The 19,805-nt window shown below is 54.1% G+C and overlaps 6 protein-coding genes across 6 annotated transcripts; 4 read left to right on the top strand and 2 right to left on the bottom strand.

Annotated features, from left to right (window-relative positions):
* Nucleotides 1-72: 72 nt before the first annotated feature.
* Nucleotides 73-2,774, top strand: A1O7_02589 (uncharacterized protein; the record flags this gene model as incomplete). The annotated part of the gene is made up of 2 exons (XM_007756620.1): nt 73-885; nt 936-2,774. 2 exons carry the CDS (start codon nt 73-75, stop codon nt 2,772-2,774), a joined length of 2,652 nt encoding a protein of 883 aa, XP_007754810.1.
* Nucleotides 2,775-3,449: 675 nt separating this feature from the next.
* On the bottom strand, nt 3,450-4,637 carry A1O7_02588 (uncharacterized protein; the record flags this gene model as incomplete). Its single annotated transcript, XM_007756619.1, has 2 exons — nt 3,450-4,359; nt 4,534-4,637. The coding sequence occupies 2 exons, from the start codon at nt 4,635-4,637 to the stop codon at nt 3,450-3,452; spliced, it is 1,014 nt and encodes a 337-aa protein (XP_007754809.1).
* Nucleotides 4,638-5,397: 760 nt separating this feature from the next.
* On the top strand, nt 5,398-7,236 carry A1O7_02587 (uncharacterized protein; the record flags this gene model as incomplete). Its single annotated transcript, XM_007756618.1, has 1 exon — nt 5,398-7,236. The coding sequence occupies one exon, from the start codon at nt 5,398-5,400 to the stop codon at nt 7,234-7,236; it is 1,839 nt and encodes a 612-aa protein (XP_007754808.1).
* An 871-nt stretch (nt 7,237-8,107) lies between these two features.
* Nucleotides 8,108-14,082, top strand: A1O7_02586 (uncharacterized protein; the record flags this gene model as incomplete). The annotated part of the gene is made up of 2 exons (XM_007756617.1): nt 8,108-14,017; nt 14,065-14,082. The coding sequence occupies 2 exons, from the start codon at nt 8,108-8,110 to the stop codon at nt 14,080-14,082; spliced, it is 5,928 nt and encodes a 1,975-aa protein (XP_007754807.1).
* A 1,757-nt stretch (nt 14,083-15,839) lies between these two features.
* Nucleotides 15,840-16,760, top strand: A1O7_02585 (uncharacterized protein; the record flags this gene model as incomplete). The annotated part of the gene is made up of 1 exon (XM_007756616.1): nt 15,840-16,760. One exon carries the CDS (start codon nt 15,840-15,842, stop codon nt 16,758-16,760), a length of 921 nt encoding a protein of 306 aa, XP_007754806.1.
* Nucleotides 16,761-17,287: 527 nt separating this feature from the next.
* On the bottom strand, nt 17,288-19,042 carry A1O7_02584 (catalase; the record flags this gene model as incomplete). Its single annotated transcript, XM_007756615.1, has 4 exons — nt 17,288-17,646; nt 17,760-18,757; nt 18,809-18,981; nt 19,034-19,042. The coding sequence occupies 4 exons, from the start codon at nt 19,040-19,042 to the stop codon at nt 17,288-17,290; spliced, it is 1,539 nt and encodes a 512-aa protein (XP_007754805.1).
* Between the last annotated feature and the right edge of the window lie 763 nt (nt 19,043-19,805).

The following is a 19,805-nucleotide window of genomic DNA, read 5'->3' as shown; positions in this document are numbered from 1 at the left end:
GCTCCTTGCGACCTGTGAATTGTGCGCAACGACTTTGACACGCGACAAACCATCTGACTGTTGGCACGCATCATGTCGGTCTCAAGCCTGGTCGACTGGCTAGGTCTGAGCGAAACCTCACCTCAAGTCAAGCTCAACACCCTACCACTGTCATATTTCAAGTTTCCACCCACTCCAGAACCGACTACAGTACCACCTCCACCAGCAGCTTACAATGAGCCTACCCTTGCGCACCCATTCACTGTACCCACCGATGTCTACAACGACCTCCTCAAGCCGCAAGTCCCCATCACGGTCGCCTTGGTGTACATGTCATTGGTTTCGGTCCTGAACCAGGTCAATGCCAATCGCGGGAACAAACCGTGGGCAATCAGCAGAACACGCATTTTTAAGTTGCTGGTCATCTTCCACAATACTTTCTTGGCGGCATATTCAGCATGGACGTGTGTGGGCATGGCTAATGCCTTGCACCGGTCGCTACCAGCCTTGAACGAAGATTGGAGTGTTTCAACATCATTGGACGCGCTGTGCAAGCTACACGGGCCTCGAGGAGCTGGAAATGCGGCGACATACAATGCGACCACCAGCGCATGGACAATGACAAACCGCCTATTTCACCTGGCTGCGGACGGCCTCGGTCCTGAGACTACCGATGCCGGGCGGATCTGGAACGAGGGATTAGCATTCTACGGCTGGTTCTTTTACCTGTCCAAGTTTTACGAGATTGTGGACACATTGATCATCCTGGCCAAGGGCAGGAAGAGCAGCCTCTTGCAGACCTACCATCATGCTGGTGCCATGCTGTGCATGTGGGCTGGTATTAGGTACATGTCTCCGCCCATCTGGATGTTCGTTCTGGTCAACTCGGGCATCCACGCAGTCATGGTAAGTGACAGAAAAGGAAAGTGTCCGACAGCGCTAACACAAGTATCCAGTACACATTTTATCTTCTGTCGGCGCTCGGAATCAAAGTCCCCAAGTGGTTCAAACAGACTTTGACGACCCTCCAAATTTCGCAGTTCGTTGTCGGAGCGACCTTCGCCTTCCTACATATCTTCCTTGTGTATCAGATCCCAGTCAAAGTGCCCTACCTTTACCACCTCGGCGGAGTCGCCTCAAAGGTCGTCTCGGAAGCTCCAACCGAGGTCACCTCCAGCGTCGCTTCGGCAATTTCCACAGCTGCGAACTATGGCGCTTGGCTGAAGAAGGCCGTCCTCCGAGGCGCAGGCTACGAGGGTCTTGCGGAAAACGTCTTGAACGAGCAAGGCAAACCGTTTGGAGTGGACGCTGTTCATATCGTAGAGGACGCGGTTAGAAGAGAAGAGACACGCTACAGAGACGAACTCCGATGGGTTCATTGCCTTGACACTAGTGGGCAAGTCTTCGCCATCCTGCTGAACTGCGTGTACCTCCTGCCGCTTACGTGGCTCTTCCTGCAATTTTTCATCCAGGCATACATTAACCAAGTCGAGCGGAGACGGAGTCGATCCGCGAGCGATGCTGCCGTGGCCGCTCGAAACAGCTTCATCGACGCTTCCAAGGGTGTATCCAGGCGTCTGAGTCAAGCGGTTCAAGAGATGCACAATGTATCTGAGGACATTGGCGATGACACTGTCCTTGTGGACGGCGATGAAATCAGGAGAGAAATGAGAGAGGCTGCCGAACAAGCCAAGAATGCAATCAAGCGAGGAGAAAACAATGTGAAATCGTCAGTCAAGAACAGCGGCATCAGTCCTGAGGCCGTAAAGCAAGAGTTCAACCGTGATGTGGAATCAGCCAGGAAGACTCTGCAGGATACAGCCGACAGAGTGAAGAATGCAGCTGCCAAGGCTGGAGATGCGGAGAATAGAGAGAAGATCAACGCGAAGGCACAATCCTTGAAAGATAGCGCCGCCGATGCCGTGGGGAAGGCTGTGGACAGCATCAAGTCCGTGGCCGGAAGTGTGCATGAGCAAGCCGAGCCCGCTGTTAACTATGCTTCAGAGAAAGCAGGCGAATTGAAAGACCAGGCTGAGCCCACTGTCAATGCGGCAGCTGACAAGGCCGCCGAACTGAAGGATCGGGCCACTGAGACAGCCAAGAGCACTGCAGGTGAAGCAAAATCATCCATACCAGGGTCCGTCGATGAAGCAAAGGAGTCAGCACAGCAGGCAAGTGCGTCGGCAAAGCAAACTGCCAAAAACGCCGCAGATCAAGCCAAAGAAACAGCATCGAGGACGGCCGATGAAGCAAATGAGCCAGCCCAGAAAGCAGGCCACGCAGCGAGAGAGACCGCCCAGGCCGCCGAGGAATCAGCAGAAGCTACCGTCGAATCAGCCTCCAGCAAAGCAAAAGACCTCTCCAAGAAGATCCAGGACAGTCTAGAGCAGGGCGCCTCGTCCGGAAAGGGGGAAGCATCCGAGGTAAACAAATTCACATCACAGAACCAAGAATCAAGTATGACGTCGGAAACGAAGACCCCAAACGGAAATGGCACAGGCGCCGACGAGGTGCCTGGGCCGAGTCAGAGCGAGGTGAAGACGGATGAGAGTGAACAGACGAAGGTGGAGAAGAAAGAAGAAGATGAGATCATCGACGACAGTCAGGTTGTGAGGGATGAGGACGTCGATACCAAGACTAAATCTAATGGTGAAGGCAGTGGCAATGCAGAGGAACCGACAGTGACCTCGGCCCAGGGAGCAGGATCGGGCGATAAGCCAAGCTTTGCAGAAATGTTGAAGAAGGACGATGAGGGCGAGAACGAGGACGGAGGGGACAAGGCGAAAGAAGGGTGAGGGATCTGAATGGAAAAGTGAGCAGGTAAAGCCCCAATGCTCGCGTGCCAGGCAAGCAATCTCTTGCTGAAGACGTCAACCTGATGCGTGCAAAGGTAGCACAGTAAATGGTGCACCGCCGCCAAAGTCGATGTCTTCAGCTGAGCATGTGCGCGATTTGCGCATTCCGGATCTTTCTTGAAGACTCAAGGCGTTGGTAACAGCAAGCCGAGATAGGTACAGGACTCGCGTCAGGTCGGGGGACTTCCAAATTCAAGCCAACAAGGAATTAAAACTTAGTTAATGCTTCATGTGCCTTTCGATTGTCTCTCATTATCATGTTCATGTTCGTTCTGTATGTGACTCGACTTCTATGTGCACCCATTTCTTGCAGTCCTCGCTAAACCAGCCCTGAAGATGCCGTGCCCATAACATGCCTTGATGCTCACAAATTTGCGCCCAGTGCCCCGTGGGCCGCCGGCTAGATTGTGTTGCTACTGAGTTCCTCTCGTTCCCGGCATTCAGGCCGAAAGTTCAGGCCTTGCGACGACGGCACGGTGTCGCACGGGCACATTGGATTGGCAGAACTCGCGATGTGGTCGACTCTTTCTGTTTGGCTGAAAGGTGTGGTTTTCTCGGTGTGATCATTTCACCGCCTCGTGAGGAAAGCCAATATCTCAATATCCCAGTATCCGACTAAATACCCCGATTGAACTCGACCAGTCCGCCTTCTCCCCCCTTGTCCCAGAACTCCTTCTCCAGCTTATGCGCGCTGACAGCTTGTCTCTGCGGAAAAGCCGCCAACGCCAAGGGTAGGGCGAAGATGCTGGTCGTCAAGATCAGTCCCAGGTTCACAGGCAAGACCATCCTCGGTCTCTGCTTCAGCCACTCGGTCGTCTGTAGCCGGACTAAAACCAAGGGCGGAATGACCATGATCGGCGTGGCGTTCAACACACGTGAGATGGCAGTCTCGCCTACCGCCAACAACGCGGCCTTGCGGGATTTACCCAGACTGGCGACTTCCTTGCCTGTCTTTTCGCGCTCGGCTTTCTGTGCCTGCGACTGAACGGGGAATACGTCGATTCCGCGACGGATTTCTTCGCCACGCATCAGGAAGACGTTCAGAGCTCCTGCGGATGCGACAGCCGCGAAGGGCACGAGGCGGCCAAGGATGACTTTCGTGTTTGGTGAGACTCGTTTGAGGCGGGGGACAAGGGCGTTGAGACCCACGGCGACGGAACAGGATGCCGAGACGGCTAAGAAGTAGGACTTGGCCAGCGTCGAGGTGGAGAGAGGGGACGATTTATTCGCGTTGGCCGAATTGATGGCCACGTTGAGCGACTGGTTTATCACCTGCCACGCCACCACACCCGTGGTACCCATGTTCGGTGTGAGCATGCCCGCCGTGACGATCAGATTGGAGATGACGAAGCACGACATGCGAAAGGGGAGGAAGACCGGCTGGCCTGTGTCCGGGTGCAGTGTCGAGTCGACAATCTTCTTTGCTTGCCATATCTCTGGTGTCATCACTTTTGCTTGCCCCATCTTGTACGAGGTCACTAGGTTCTTTGCGTTCTCTAGGCCGGAGGAGGAGACGAAGAGCGTCCTGTCATGCCACAGGCATTAGCATCGTGTCCGCCAACTGATCTGCTTGAGGGTGTATATGCTAATGTGCCAAGGTCTGTTGCGCTGTACCTTCGGCGCCATTTCGAGGCGCGTATAGTCTTCAGCCAGAGCTCTCAAGGTTGTCTCGAGTGATGGTTTGTGTTCTTTGCCTCACCTCGGATCTGCGATCTGCGCAGACTGCTTGACACGGCCCCAGTACGTGGAGAGGTCATATTGAGAGGCCGGGAGGTCTCGATTCCCAGGAAGTGAGGCGGACATGTTGGCGCCGCCGCCAAGCCAGGGCAGAGGGCTGTTCAGTGTTCGAAGCAAGCAAACGCTGAAGGGGTTCTATGCTGAGCTTGCTGAAAGATAGAGGATACAGGTATCAATCGTGGGCGTGGTGCTTTCATCGATCTCGGGCGGTCACTCGAGGGGTGATTGAGGAAGGTGTGCCGGATATTCAGCCTTACTATCCGAGCCGGCCAGTGTCTCAGACAAGGCCAGCCACGACAGGTGACTTGGCGAGCTCAAGGCAATAATGAAGGATTGACTTTCGAGCTCTAGTCCACAGCTGGAAAATAGCTTGGAGGTTGGGTATATTGACCCGAAAAGCACAGAAGTAATGGGAAGTCCTTACTCCGGGGTAGCCGGCATATTATTATGGTCCACGAGTTGCTTCTATCTCTATGCACAATGAGAACAACGTCGAATCTACATGCTATGAACAGAACCTTATCAAGAGCTACCGGATATCTTTCATTCCAGATGGCTCCAGCTCTCTCTGATCAATTACAAAGGTTGCCTGTTGATCTGTCCCAACACTCAAGTTTGTTCAAGCGAGCAAGGCATCCTCCTTAGATGCTCAGCCTCATCGTCAGCCTTGAAGATCAGAAGCTGTAAAAGCAGCGTGCCAAGCTGTCGGGTCGATTTCCCCGATGACGGATATTGACGCCCCTCAATCTATCACACGAGTCTTTACCGCATAAGTCGGGACCCCGCTGAAGTTCTGGCTGCTAGCCCAGTGTCACCATTGCACACCATGCCGCCTCAGGCCGAACTGTCTGACGATGAGTCGGTCGACTCTCAAGTCGAATGGGAACTCGACGAGGGCATTCCTCAAGTCGACGATCCGTTCATCCAAAAATACATGGCAGGTCGACAAGCCCTGATTGAACAGGAAAAGAAGCAACGACATGATCGAGCATTCAAGCAAAGCATGTCACACATGGCGAAGCAGGCTGCGAAGATCATGGCATCCATTCGACGGAGAGAATTACAAACAGTCTGGACATCAGAGTTCGAAGATAGCCTTGCCGATAAGAATGGCGGCAATCTCTACCCAGGCATGATGTTCACTCTGGCTCGAGATCGTATGGAGACGACCGACCTGTGGAATATCATGGAGAAGATGCCCAAGGGTGCTTTACTACATGCTCATATGGACGCTATGATCGATATTGATTGGTTGGTTGACCAGGCTCTGGCGGAGAAGGGCTTTTGCATGCTTGCACCAGAAGGCCTGAGCGACAAAGGCAAACGCACCACGGGCGCCCTACAGTTCAGGTACTATCCAGACGAAGAGATCAAGAAGCAGAAGAACCCAGGCAGTATCTGGAATGCCGCATATAAAACGAACACTCCCATTCCCATTAGAGAAGCACAGCGGACGTTTCCCGATGACGAGACGACATTTAAGAAATGGCTGATCAGCAGATGCACCGTTACCGCCGAGGAGTCGTTATGCCATCACCACGGCCTAGATGCCATATGGAGGAAGTTCCAGAGCACGTTCCTGGTGATTACATGGATGTTCACCTATGAGCCAATCTTCCGCCGGGCAATACAAAGACTACTGGGCCAACTAGCCGCCGATGGTATCACCTATGTGGACTTCAGAATTGCTTTCAAGTTTGAATTCCGACGCCAAGGGCAGACGACAGGACAAGGCGGTAAATACGATGATTTCTTCAAGGTGTTCGGTGAAGAGATTGACAAGTTCAAGCGGTCAGAAGCGGGCAAGAGCTTCGTTGGTGCACGCATGATATGGACGGTCGTCCGTAGGGAGGATAACAGGATCCTTGCGGGTTCCATGAAAGAGTGCATTCGCATGAAGAAGAAATTCCCTCAACTAATTTGTGGCTTCGATTTCGTGGCACAGGAGGATCGAGGAAGAACATTGCAGGATCTTACGCCGCTGGTGTTCTGGTTCAGGAAGAAGTGTGCTGAGGCAGGCGTGGATTTGCCTTTCTTCTTCCACGCTGGAGAGTGCTTGGGTGATGGAGACAGTACTGACAACAATTTGTTCGATGCGGTCCTGTTGGGCACCAGACGGATTGGACATGGGTATTCGCTCTACAAGCACCCTCTGCTGATCGACATGGTCAAAGAAAAGAAGATACTGGTCGAGAGCTGCCCGATATCGAACGAAATCTTGCGATTGTCCAGCTCGATCCTATCCCACTCCTTGCCGGCATTGCTCTCGCGTGGTGTAGCCGTATCGCTGAACAATGACGATCCTGCAATCTTAGGCCATGGCAGGAACGGCTTGAGCCACGACTTTTGGCAAGCATACATGGGGTTTGAGAATCTTGGCTTGGAAGGATTGGCAACCATGGCCGAGAACTCACTGAGATGGTGCGCCATCGAAGATCAAAAACCGGGGGAATGGACCAAGGATATAACGGATGGCTACCTCGGCAAGGGCACAAAGGCGAAGCTCCTCAGACAGTGGAGAGCCGAGTTCGAGAAGTGGTGCCAGTGGATTTTGATGGAGTATCCATTAGAGGCTGAGGAAGAGGATGGAGAGGATGAAGATGAGGAGGAGTCCGAGGACGATGAGGATGATGAAGACGACGAGGACGAAGAGGACGATGAATGAGAGATTCTGGGGTCCGAACATCTGCTATTCTGGTTGTCAGGGGCGGTGATTCGTCAACCTCGCTGTTGCTCACCTGACTTCCTGTTGCACCCTCGGACGACAGGCAGGCGGGAATTGAAGTAGTCTTCAACAGGCCAGGGCTCGGGCTGATTGTGGTTGATCGAAAACAGATATCGAGTTTCTTAAGAGGCCGTCTGGGCTCTTTCAGACCCGTTGGTGATCTATGTCGTTTGAGCTCCTGGTTTGGTCCCCGTCATGTGGCGTCTGGCACCCCAAGTCTCGTGTGCAGCGTGACCAACGGGCTAACCCCACCTGTACCAACCGCGCCCCGAGTTCCGTGAGCCAGGTATGCCTAGCGCTATGCCCAAACAGACGCCTAGGAGCCCCTCGTTGGCCACCCTGCATGATCCTGGGCGGCACTTATCGCTGTGGAGTAGACGTCTTGTGGTGGTAACCTAGGCCCATTGTAGCACGTCAGTCGTTGATAGTTGTGCTCGACATCTGCCTGTTTTCTCCGACTCAAGACCGTCTGCGCGCCTGGCTTTGTCCGGATTAACGGGCAGGTGTAGACATATCGCGACACCTGATATGTTCTCTAGACACTGTAGGCACACTCATTCTCTAATTGGGAGACGACAAACGGCCACGAGCTCAGCTTGACAGAAGTGTTCCCAACCTCAGACGCCTCTGCGCTGATCTCTGATCTCTCCCGTCCCTCATGTTGACGTGCGTGTCATTGTCCAGGACTGGACTTCATTTGTCTGTCACACGTCGTTAACAGCCTTGAGTACGCCCCTTTACACCCGTCATGAAAACGTCGACAGGGTAGTACTCATATCTGGGAGCCAGGAAGGCTCCCGTCACCTTCGACATGTCGTACTTCCTTCCGTCGTACTTCCAGAAGCGCCTTCTTCGATACCTCCTCAACCGACTTGACTTCCTTGACTCGGACGAATTTGACCTCGACAACTTGGGACTCAAATGGGGCCAGCGAACAGTTGTCGAACTCAAGAATGTGGGCATCAAGACAAAGAGAGTGACTGACCTTCTTCACCTTCCACCTTCCCTCGTCCTCAGCCATGCCTCGATCAAAGTACTCCGCTTGACCGTTCCCTCAGACCTCCATATCTCTGGCATTGAAGTCGAACTCGAAGGCGTCGATGTCATAGTGAGTGTCCGACCACAGCTCGCCGCAGGCGCAACGGCACCCACGTCTCGTTCAAAAGGTGGATCTGCCCTCAACAGGACAGACCGTGCGAACCTCCCTCGGTTATCCTCTCCTTCCGTACATGATCCTGGTGGCAGACATGGAAGAGGAGGCCACCTGGAGTTGTCACAAGTCATTCCGAGACCAGAAGATCTGGCAGCGTCGTTTCTGGAGGCAGAATCACCTGGAGAAAGAGATGAACTGCAAGCAGCCCTCGAGTCACAATCCCAGACACAGATGCAAGAATCTGTGGTATCTTCAGCCTCGAGCGAGGATGTGGGCCTCGGCATGCCCGGTGGACTGTCCCTCCCTACCTTCGTCGCCAACTTCCTCAAGGGTGTGGCAGACCGGTTGGCTGTCAAAGTCAACGACGTAAATGTTGTCTTGGAGATGGACCTCTCGGTGCCGGCTACCGGGTCAGCGGAAACAACCAAATTCATGCTCTCAGTGGGAAGCATTGGCGTGGATGCAAAGCAGAAGGCAGAAAAAGAGGAGGCTCAGCCAGATGCAAGACGATCAGTCACGATTGAGGACATCCAGCTGTTTGTTCTGTCAGAGTCCGAGAACTTTTCGGAACTGTCAGGCTTAAGCTCGCCCAAGTTGACCAGATCACGGCCTCGACTGACGCAGCCGACGGGTTCCCTTAGCGACTACAGTGACCGCGGTCTGTCAAGCAGTGCCAGCCTCAGTCAACACTCAGACCGGTCAAAACTCTCATCTGCCTCTCTAAGCAACTCAGCTCTTGGGCTCGGACTCGAGGATGCAGCTCTATCGGATTCTGCCATTTTTGGGCGAACGTCAAGAACTGCCTCCGCTTTGCGAGACTCATCAGATGAGTTCTTCCCAACTGATAATCGGACTCACGTGGAAACAGGACAGAGAATAGTGCCTCAGGGCGGTGCTCAGGTTGCTCAGCACTTGGTCAGTCACTCAGAAAATTTGGAAGAGTCTAGGACGTTCACGCATGCTGAAGCTGAGAGCATGTATATGAGTGCAATGAGCGATATGCCCAACATGCCTGGTGGGTTCGGGTGGGCACGACCGATACCGGAAACGGAACGAGATCAAATCTCTCAAGAGCCCGAAGACACAGACGAGCCGCCAATTGCTTTGACGCGAGCGCCTGAGCAGCTCGTCCGAGAAGAAGATGTCCCAGCCGCGGTGCAGCGACAACCTTCCAGTGAACCTGGAGTAACAAATGAGGGCGTACTTGAGGGTAGCCTAGCATCGTACTTCCAATCGCGGATTCTACATGTGGATACTGTCCGGCTACAGATACCCGAGCCTCATCACCAGGAGAGTTCCTCGAGTGAACAGCGGCCGGTTTCGCCACCGTACCAAAGTCATGCCTCTCAAATTCGTCAATCTTACGCCGCAGGAAGAAGCTCGCCAAGTACTTTCCTGAGCGATTCACGCTTACTGTCTGCCCGCCCTATCACTCAGGGGCAGACCGTTGCGCAATCAAAAGATAGCCTGAGCGTCGAAGTCGGAGTCATATCATTTGACCTCGACATCATGATCTGTCGTATTCTTGTAAGAGCGACTCAGACTGCTTCGGATGTCATCCCAGCAATACAGCAATCAAAAACTACGGCTCCTGCTCAGAACTCTCCTCTTCCAAATATCAGCATCAAGGACATATCTCTGCACGTATGTGAGTCGGTGCCGAAGAAACCGCCCAGCAAAGTGGGAGTACAGACTATGGAGTCGATCCTCCCCAGTCAGGAGGCTCTTCTGAAGCTGTCCTTCTCTTCTATAAGCTTCTCCTCAACTTCAATTCCAGAAAGCCGGCTGTCGATATCGAAGATCGTGATGACGCACGGCTCAAGAGAAGTGCTTTCATTCGTCGACTCGATCAACGTACGAGACTCGATAGCGACCAGCTCCATGCTCAGACCTCATGACGTCCTGATTACCATGACAGACAACCGGTTTGAAGTCCAGATCAAACCGGTTCATGTTGTCCTGGACCTTTTAGTCATTGATGATGTCCTCAGCAGAAGTGGCGGCTTGAGTTCACTATTGGATCTGGGAAACTCCATTATGTCGACAAATACCGTGAAAGGCCCGGTGCCTGCGCCGGCACCTGAACCAAAGTTGCGCACGGTGAGGTTTAATAACCCTCGGAGAAGACAACGGGCGGAAAGTGACCCGTCGTCAACATCGCTGAAGCTCGACGTAAGAGTCTCGGGAGCAATTCTTGACTTGATTGGATCCGAGTCTTCTATCAAGATAAAGTCATCAGCTATCAAGACGGTTTATCGCGATAGCAATTTCAGGCTGGTCATTGACGGCGCCGCTATAGAGGGCCCATTATTTGCTGGCTCTAGGTCTCGTGGGGTCATCTACGCGAAGATCCGCAATATCGAGCTCCACTACTCGAACTCCCCGGATGACGATGACCTAGACAGGCTGCTGTCTCTAATCACGCCTTCAAGCGACAAATATGAACAGGATGACGACATCATGGTTGATACGCTGTTGAGGCAGCGTCGGAAAGGTGGCGTGTTGCGCCTAACTGTCGGTGACCTACAGGCTGGAGCTCAGGGACTTCGCTGGATGCCGCATCTTGCCAAGGTTGCGGACGAAATCTCGAAGCTTTCATCAGTCACCAAGTATCTGCCTGAAGATGATCGTCCTGGTGTACTTACGTTCGCGCTGCTCAAGAAGCTCGACGTCCGCTTCGATGTTGACGAAGCATTTGGTCCGCTCAGGCTCCAGGTCGAACTTGCAGAAGGAGCTCACATCAATGTCCCTTCACTTGCTGCGGCCCAGATTGCAGCTTGGACGTTATCACGTAAGGATGATGTCCTCATTGGCGATGTGCTTCCCCAGAGCAAGACTGTCCTGGGCCCACCTATGTTTATGTGTCGCTTCATCGCGGATGAGATGGAACCGACTGTCCGATTGAAACTCTCGAACACCTGCATCGAGTACAAGGTACCTGTAATTGTTGCCCTTACAGCGCTCGCCGAGCGTCTGAAGACAGAGGAGACGGTAGCCAAGCAGACCATTGCTTCGCCTCCCTCCAGTCCATCCTTGTCCGCTGCTGGTAGTGTCGATGCGAACTCACTGGCCAGAAAGATCAGAGTTTCTCTTGCGTTCAGAGACTCGGCAATCGCACTCAATCCAGATCGAAGCCCAGCAAAAGGTCTTTTCGTATTGACGGATGCCGTCCTACGGCATGAGAACCAGAAACGGGGTTCGGCTGATACCCTTGACATCAGAAAGGCTTCTCTTCTGATTATCAATGATGTCTCTACTATTGGGCTCGAATCTGGGAATGTCGACCACAAACTGTATTTCGAGGAGAACGACCAAGTTCAGCAGCTGACAAAGGCTGGTTTCGTTCCTGTCGGGTCCATGTCATCTGCCTCTGCCATCATTCATGTCATCAAGGACGAAGTCACCTCTGAAAGCAGATTGGACGTCGAGTTCCGCAATAATCTGCTGTTTCTCGAGACTTGCGCCGACTCCACGCAGACTATGATTCAGATTCTGGGTGGATTAGCTCCTCCATCGCCACCGTCAAAGGTCGCAAAATACAGAACCGAGGTCGTTCCGATTCAGGACATGCTAGCTTCGTTTACTGGTAACGCTTTCGTATCGGAGCCAGGTCCCGAGCTTGGTCTTCAAGCTTCACATCATACGGTCACTGCTGGATCTGCGGCGGGTGCCGTCGAGGACTCCGACAGTGAAGAGGACGACAAAGATTTTATGGGCATGTACGGCGACGCGGATGATGCTGACGACGAAATGACCGCAAGCCACGTCGAGTCAGATCTTGGCCGTTCGACCATGACTGAAAGTACTCATGTAGCTCCGGTAGGTGCTACAGGCTCGGATGCTGGCGATATGAGCGAGAGTGTGATGATGCACAGCCTGTTGGACTTCAGAGCAGATCACTTCGTACCCAAATCTTCCGTGGGCGGCACGGCACATCGCTGGAATTCGACTCACAATACATACGGCCTGGCAACTGACGCAATGTTTGAACAGTCACCACTGAAGGTCCGCATCAGGGACGTCCACATCATATGGAATCTATTCGATGGATACGATTGGCAGTATACCAGAGACACGATTTCACAAGCTGTGAAAGAAATTGAGAACAAAGCTATGGCAAGACGTCCTCGAAGTAGTAGTCGCGCTCCAGGGGCCGAGGAAGAGGACGAGTCTGTCATTGGAGATTTCTTATTCAACTCGATTTATATCGGCATTCCGGCAAACAAAGATCCACGCGACCTGGCAAACGCAATCAATCACGATATTGACGACTTGGTGAGCGAGACGGGCAGCTATGCTACAGGGACAACGATTACAGCGACTACGTCCAGACGTACGTCGGGAACCGTGCCACGTCAGAAGAAGCTCAAGCTCCACCGCAGCAAGCACCACAAGATGGCGTTTGAGCTGGAGGGAATTTCAGCCGACTTCCTGGCGTTTCCTGCTGGCAGCACCGAAGTTCAAAGCTCGGTTGATGTCCGTATCAAAAAGTTGGAGATCTTCGACCATGTCCCGACGTCGACTTGGAAGAAGTTTGTCACGTATATGCAAGATGCGGGCGAGCGCGAACACGGCGCCAACATGGTCCACATTGAAATGCTCAACGTGAAGCCCGTGGCGGACTTATCAGCCTCAGAAATGGTGCTGAAAGTCACGGTCTTGCCACTGAGACTACATGTTGATCAAGATGCGTTGGATTTCTTGACTCGATTCTTCGAGTTCAAAGATGACAGCGTCCCGGCGGACGGTGGCTCATCAAGTCCACCCTTCTTACAACGAGCGGAGATTAATGCTGTGCAGGTCAGACTCGACTACAAACCCAAGAAAGTGGATTATGCAGCACTCCGGTCTGGCCGGACAACCGAGTTCATGAATTTCGTTGTACTCGACCGTGCTGATATGGTCCTACGCCGAGTGATCTTGTACGGTGTGCCCGGATTGGAGCGTCTAGGTCTCATGCTGAACAGTATCTGGACGCCAGACGTCAAGCGCAACCAGCTGCCCGGAGTTCTGGCTGGTTTGGCACCTGTCCGACCTCTCGTCGACGTGACTAGCGGCGTGCGAGACCTCATCGCGGTGCCCATTCGCGAGTATCGCAAAGACGGAAGACTCGTCCGAAGCATTCAGAAGGGGGCGTTGGCGTTTGCGAAGACTACTGCGACTGAGCTTGTCAACCTTGGGGCGAAGATGGCCATTGGTACACAACAGATTCTGCAGAACACCGAAGAGATACTCGTGTCTCGCGAGGAGCGGGGTGATGTGGCCGACGACGACGAAGGCCGGAAACAGATTTCGCTGTATGCGGATCAACCGATTGGCATCAAGCAAGGACTGAGGACAGCATATGCAAGTCTGGAACGAGATTTGTTGATCGCAAAAGACGCCATCGTGGCAGTTCCCGGCGAGGTCATGGCCAGTAGCTCTGCCAAAGGTGCTGCTGCAGCCGTGCTGAAACAGAGCCCGACTATCATTCTGCGGCCAGCGATTGGAGCCACCAAGGCCGTTGGGCAGACACTGATGGGCGCTGGCAACATGCTGGACAGACAGAATCTGCGGAGGATTGATGAAGTAAGTCGGCATATCGGTATGCATTATCCAATACTGACAACTTTTAGAAGTACAAGCGGCATTGACGTGGTGGTCGGCGTGGCCATCATGCACCATCGGGGCGTTTGCACAGGTGGGCACCATGGCGGCCTTGGGTAGCATAGCTCGGCGTTGCACAGCCTGTTTCTTTGATTATATGCGTGCATATTGCATTCGTCGTGCATCTACGACAGCCGGTGAAGCGGCGTATGACCTTGACGCAGGCCATGAACAGATTGTGCATACCATCATAAGATACTAGCAAGGCGTTTGGCGAAGGCGATGACAGACTGCATAGGGACAGCGTTCTCACTTTCTCCACAAGTCTGAAATCTGCGTTGCATACATGCCCGTCCTCGGTGTCTTCTGGCGACATGTCATGTTGTGCTCTCGGAAGCGGTCGTGCCCATTGTGCTGATATTCTGTGATAGGAGACGACCTGTTTCGACAGTCCATTTCCGGCATCATACACTTCTCAACGACCACCGTTAATGCACGTACATGGACAATATGACATACTTTGCAGCACATTTGAACATGTGGTGATAGTTTCTGGTGATAGCTCTGAATCACGCCCGCGGAAGATTGATTGCGGTACCTTTTCTGCTCCCCCACCCCTTTAGCCTTCAAGACCGAGCGTTAGATGGTGCTATCACGGCTGTGCACCTTTCGCATTACTGGCCCACTACCTAATGCCGAGTGTGATGAATGTCAGTGCGTTCTCAGATCTGCCTTGAGAGTTGTGGACCGGAACAGGAACACTACGGCGTCCCAATCACACTGCGCGCCTCCCACCACACTTTACAGTACGCAGTACAGAGAAAAGAACACCAAGGTATATGCTTCACGTACTCCGTAGGATGATACGCCTCTGTGCGCCCCTTGCGGGGACAAGGGTCGCGCATGGCTTGCAACTGCCCAATGGGCATACTGATACTGCCTCGCGCGGTGTAGCCTGCTCGTACCATGCCAAGTTCTCCCAGAAGGAGCGTATCTACCACTGCAACCAGCCCGGCGTATATCGCTTCCCAAGAGTTTTGTGTAACAGCAGACCCTTTGCGAGCCCCTGGAGCCTTGCATCAGACGGCTGATCCAGGATTCAGGACGGAACAGGGCTGTGTCACGAGACATGGTGGGGTTTGCGAGGCTGAGCAGCCGAGGCCGCCTGAACGGTCCCGCGGTTTGGGCAGGTGATGCGGTGGAGAGCGCTGCCCATTGGCGGGGGCGGCGCCATGTGAGGCTGTGCGTTGGCTTTGCCGCTGGCTCTGGAGCCCCTTGATTCTTAACCGCAGCCTTTCCTCGGCGTCGTCCAGATTCCGCCACCCAACGTCCTTTTCAAACGACGAGATCTGCTGCAATGCCCTCCAGATGGAATCACCGGCGGACACGCTTCATCGACTATGAAACCAGCCATGAGTCGCCTCCCGATACTCACTGCCAGCTTCAAAATCCGCCTTACTTGGCAGACTTCACAGTAGCTCAATGTTCGGTGTCCACGATGGTCGAGCTTCGGGCCCATGCGTCCCGAGGATAACCTTTATATATGCCTTGGTCGCGTAGCTTCTTGCCTTTGAGTGAATAGACTAACAAGACTAGACCAGGTGTGACTAGTTGAAGCCAAAGTGAAAGCTCCAGCCTTTCAATCTGAGCTGAACCGAGCAAACTCTGACGCATCGCCGCTTCTACTGTGACTGTACGAGGCCGCGTCACTTCCCTTCACAGTACGAGCAAACAAGCCATTCAAAAGATGGCCACGCTCACCCTTTCGCGCTGTGAGACTTGCCACCGACTGCCTCACTCCAAGATGGACAGGTTATTCAGAAGGTTCTCAAACAAGGCCACGGGCGCGAGAAACAACAATGACATGTACTACTTTGACGGTACTCACGCCTCGAACGGGCCATTTCGCCGGCCATCAACACCGGAGGCACCGCCACCATACTCACCACCTACTGCAAATGCCACCACCAGCGCCGCTAACACTACCACCGCGCCCTTCTCCCCAGCCGATCTCTCCACGACGATGCAAACGGGCGATGACTCACCCTACGCCTTCCTGCGCACGTTCGACACCATCTTCCTGATCGACGACTCCGGCTCCATGGCCGGCCGCTCGTGGCGCGAGACCTCCTCGGCACTCGCGGCCATCGCGCCAATCTGCACGGCCCACGACCCCGACGGCATCGACGTGTACTTCCTCAACCACCGCAACCCGCACAGCACGCACGGCGGATACACGAACCTGACGACCACATCCGCGGTGCAGGGTCTGTTCAACACCGTCCGACCCCTAGGCGGCACGCCCACGGGCACGCGGCTCAACCACATCCTGAAACCCTACTTGGCTGAACTGGCCGACAGCCTGGAACGCCAGGCGCACGGCCACGACGCGACTGTGAAACCGCTCAACATCATCGTCATCACCGACGGCGTGCCCTCGGACGATGTCGAGAGCGTGATTGTCTCTTCGGCGCGCAAGCTCGATTCTATGAATGCGGAGCCGTGGCAGGTCGGCGTGCAGTTCTTCCAGGTCGGCCGCGAGCCCGAGGCCAGGGACATGCTCCAGGAACTGGACGACGCGTTGTCCGGGGAATATCATATCCGGGACATGGTCGATACGGTGCCCTGGAGCGGCGAGGCCGGCGACGAGGGGCTGACGGGGCAGGGATTGCTCAAGGTCTGTCTGGGCAGTGTGGTCAGGCGGTGGGATCGGAGGCAGGTGTAGATGCTGCCCTGTGTAGGTGTGTGATTGGTGGTTCCCCTTTTCTTACCCATCAAGGATATGATATGATGTGTTTTTGCATTGCTGGCGCTGGGGCTGCACGATGCGCGCAAAGGGTGCGTCTTGTCGTGCGCTTTTTCTCCTCCACATGAGGGACTTCGCTATGATCATGCCATCATTAATCATGACGAGGAGATCACGGCCATGGTCATCTCATTCGGTTCACAGGTGACGAGATATCCAGGAGAGGTTTGCTGCATACAACACCCCATGTTGGTATCGGTGCTGGCGGGCGAGTCGAAAACCGACTCCTCATTCATAGGTATATATGTATGTATTAGTAGTAGTTTCAGTTCCGACATGGATCCATTCGGTCGGACAAATCCCAGAATTTTCTGCACTGTACATTGCGACTGAACAAGAAGAGAAACATTGATGTTGGAAGCCCTCGATACTTGTGACGTCGAGTATAGTCCAAAGCGCCCATTCTATCCATTCGTCAAGATAAAATTACCACCTGTCTGTCCTGCCTACTTCCGGTTCGTAGCCAGTGCCCGCTGCGTCCCCGGCGCCGTGCAATGATCCGCCTCCTTGTCCTTGTGCGTCTGCGCGAGCGCCTCCTTTAATCGCTCGGCAATCTCGTCATCCACGCGTCGCCACATCTCGACCGTCTTTTCTTGCACCTCGGGCAGCGCCTTGGCCACGTGCCCGGACAGGTTGTGCAGGAAGACCTTGTCCTCGCCCTGTTCCTTGAACAGCTTCCACAGGTTGCGCGGCTGCTCGAAGTCGTCCTCCTCGACCTCGGACGAGTAGGCGGACACGCGCCCGACCCATTCGTCGTGGGCGACGTCGCCTGGACCTAGTTTGAGCTTGCGGAACGAGGAGCGGACTGACATATGAGTTAGCGACGTGCTCTAGCTTGAAGTGTCGAAGGTAAACAGGATAAAAGCTAGAATTGCAGAAAAAGGAGGACTATTAGGGGATACATAGGCGTCCGCTTACCGTAGTCTGGATCACTGCCGTAGTTGCCGTCGAACCGCATGGGCCCGTCGCGCTGGTAGGGCGAGTACGCCTTCTTGGGCGCGTTGGGCGGCAATTGCTGATAGTTTGGTCCGACGCGGTACCGGGCTGCGTCGGGGTACGAGAACATTCTCGCGTGCAGCATGGTGTCGGCACTGGGCCCGATGCCCGGGACCATGTTCGAGGGTGAGAATGCTGCCTGCTCGATCTCCTGAAAGTGGTTCTGCGGGTTGCGGTTCAGGGTCAGTCTCCCAACGGGCACGAGAGGGTAATCCTTGTGTGGCCAGATTTTGGTGATGTCGAAGATATTCCACCGGTACGTCTCGGCGTCCTTGGGGTCCATGATCTGCAGGTACATTGTCCAGCTGGGGTAATCGCCTCTTTCGATGGCGTTGAAAAGGTCCTTGATATGATAGTCCGGTTCTTCGCCGGCCAGGCGGACGGCCTCTTCTTGCGTCAGGGTTTTGATCCCGTCGTCCGGCTTGAAGTGGATCTTGACGTACTTGAACGTTCCGTCCTCGGGTTTGCCAAATTTGAAGGTGTGGTTGCCGAAGCCGTTGACGTTGCGCAGCGAGGCAGGCACTCCACGTGGTCCGAAAAGTTGCATGAGACAATGCGCCCCTTCCTGGTGGTTGTTGTGGAAGTCCCAGAACATGGAGCCGTCGGCAACGCCGGTCTGTGGATGCCTCTTGTGCGAGCGATTCAAGCTGGGAAATTTGGTCGGATCACGGATGAAGAAGACGGGTAGGTCGTTGCCGACAAAGTCCCAATTTCCCTCATCGGTCTTGAGCTTCAGGGCGAATCCTCGGATGTCTCGCAAAGTGTCGGACGACCCTCGCTCTCCTGCGACGGTGGAGATGCGAGCGAGGGCCTCGGTCTTTTGGCCCGGTTTGCTGAGAAAGTTGACCGAGCACCAGTCCGACACATCGGCTGTGCATTCGAATTCGCCCCATGCTCCCGCAGCCTTTGCGTGAACGACACTGGCGACGGTGTTAGTATGAGCCTGGGCAGACATATAGTGTTGTACAAACCGTTCCGGGATCCTCTCTCGGGGGAAATGAGCCAACGTCTCGATAAGTTGGGTGTCTTCCAACAGGGCTAGGCCACCACCGCGCACTTTGGGCCCGCGAAGGATTACCGCTGAGGTAGGGTCCTGGACGGGTCTGCCCTCGGCGAGGGTGTAAACAGGGGCATCTTCTGAAGCCTTGCGACTGGTCAGCTGATTTCCGCTCTCCGGGGGCTCAACGACCGCTTACACTTCCCATGATGACTTAGTGATGGAATACGTCCGGTCCTGGTCGTTCCGCCATTCTGCTGACTGTGTGAGAGCTCTGCAGAATGTTATACAGTTGTGCAACGGTGGCGTGGCATGTCATGATGAGGTCAAAAAGTATTGTCCGGATATGCTGTCCGAGGATAATTGTCCGACGTTTGCAGAATGTGATGGTTTCGTCATTACTTTTCATGGTGGACACCGAATCCCCGAGCTGGTTTCTCACAGCATAGCATGCGATTCTCGAACTCTGAGGTCCCGACCAATGGCAGTTTCGTGATTGGACATATATCAATCATTGGCGTAAGGCGGGCGTTTGCCAAGCACAGCCTAGGAACAATGATCCGCTCATCGCGATACTGTAAGATGCGAGCTAAGCATGCAAAGGATATTGATCGTCCTGCAGCTGGTGGAGATGGACAACTGGTGGGGGACGCTGCCGGACGATCTTGTTTGTCCGGCTCAATGAAATATGGTACAGCTTGATGCGGACTTTGGCTCGATAACCTGGCACTACTCCGTCGTAATGGCCTTGGCCCTCAATGCTCCGGTTCCTCTGCCAGAGCTTCCTCCGAATGGACCTTTCTCCGGCAGAATGAGGTGCCCTCAGTGTAGCAAGTGGATTGCTTCAAGCATGAATTTTGCTCGACCCGTAGTCAGCACTCGTACATCCCATACCTTTTCTGTCCAAGAATCAGTAGGTGCTGGTGCATCGAAATACAGAGCGTCGATTGGAGTGAGTATCTGGCGGCCGT

Source organism: Cladophialophora yegresii (genome assembly GCF_000585515.1).
Source record: "Cladophialophora yegresii CBS 114405 chromosome Unknown aczIN-supercont1.2, whole genome shotgun sequence".
NCBI classification, from domain to species: domain Eukaryota; kingdom Fungi; phylum Ascomycota; class Eurotiomycetes; order Chaetothyriales; family Herpotrichiellaceae; genus Cladophialophora; species Cladophialophora yegresii.
This window is presented reverse-complemented; position numbering and strand designations above follow the sequence as displayed.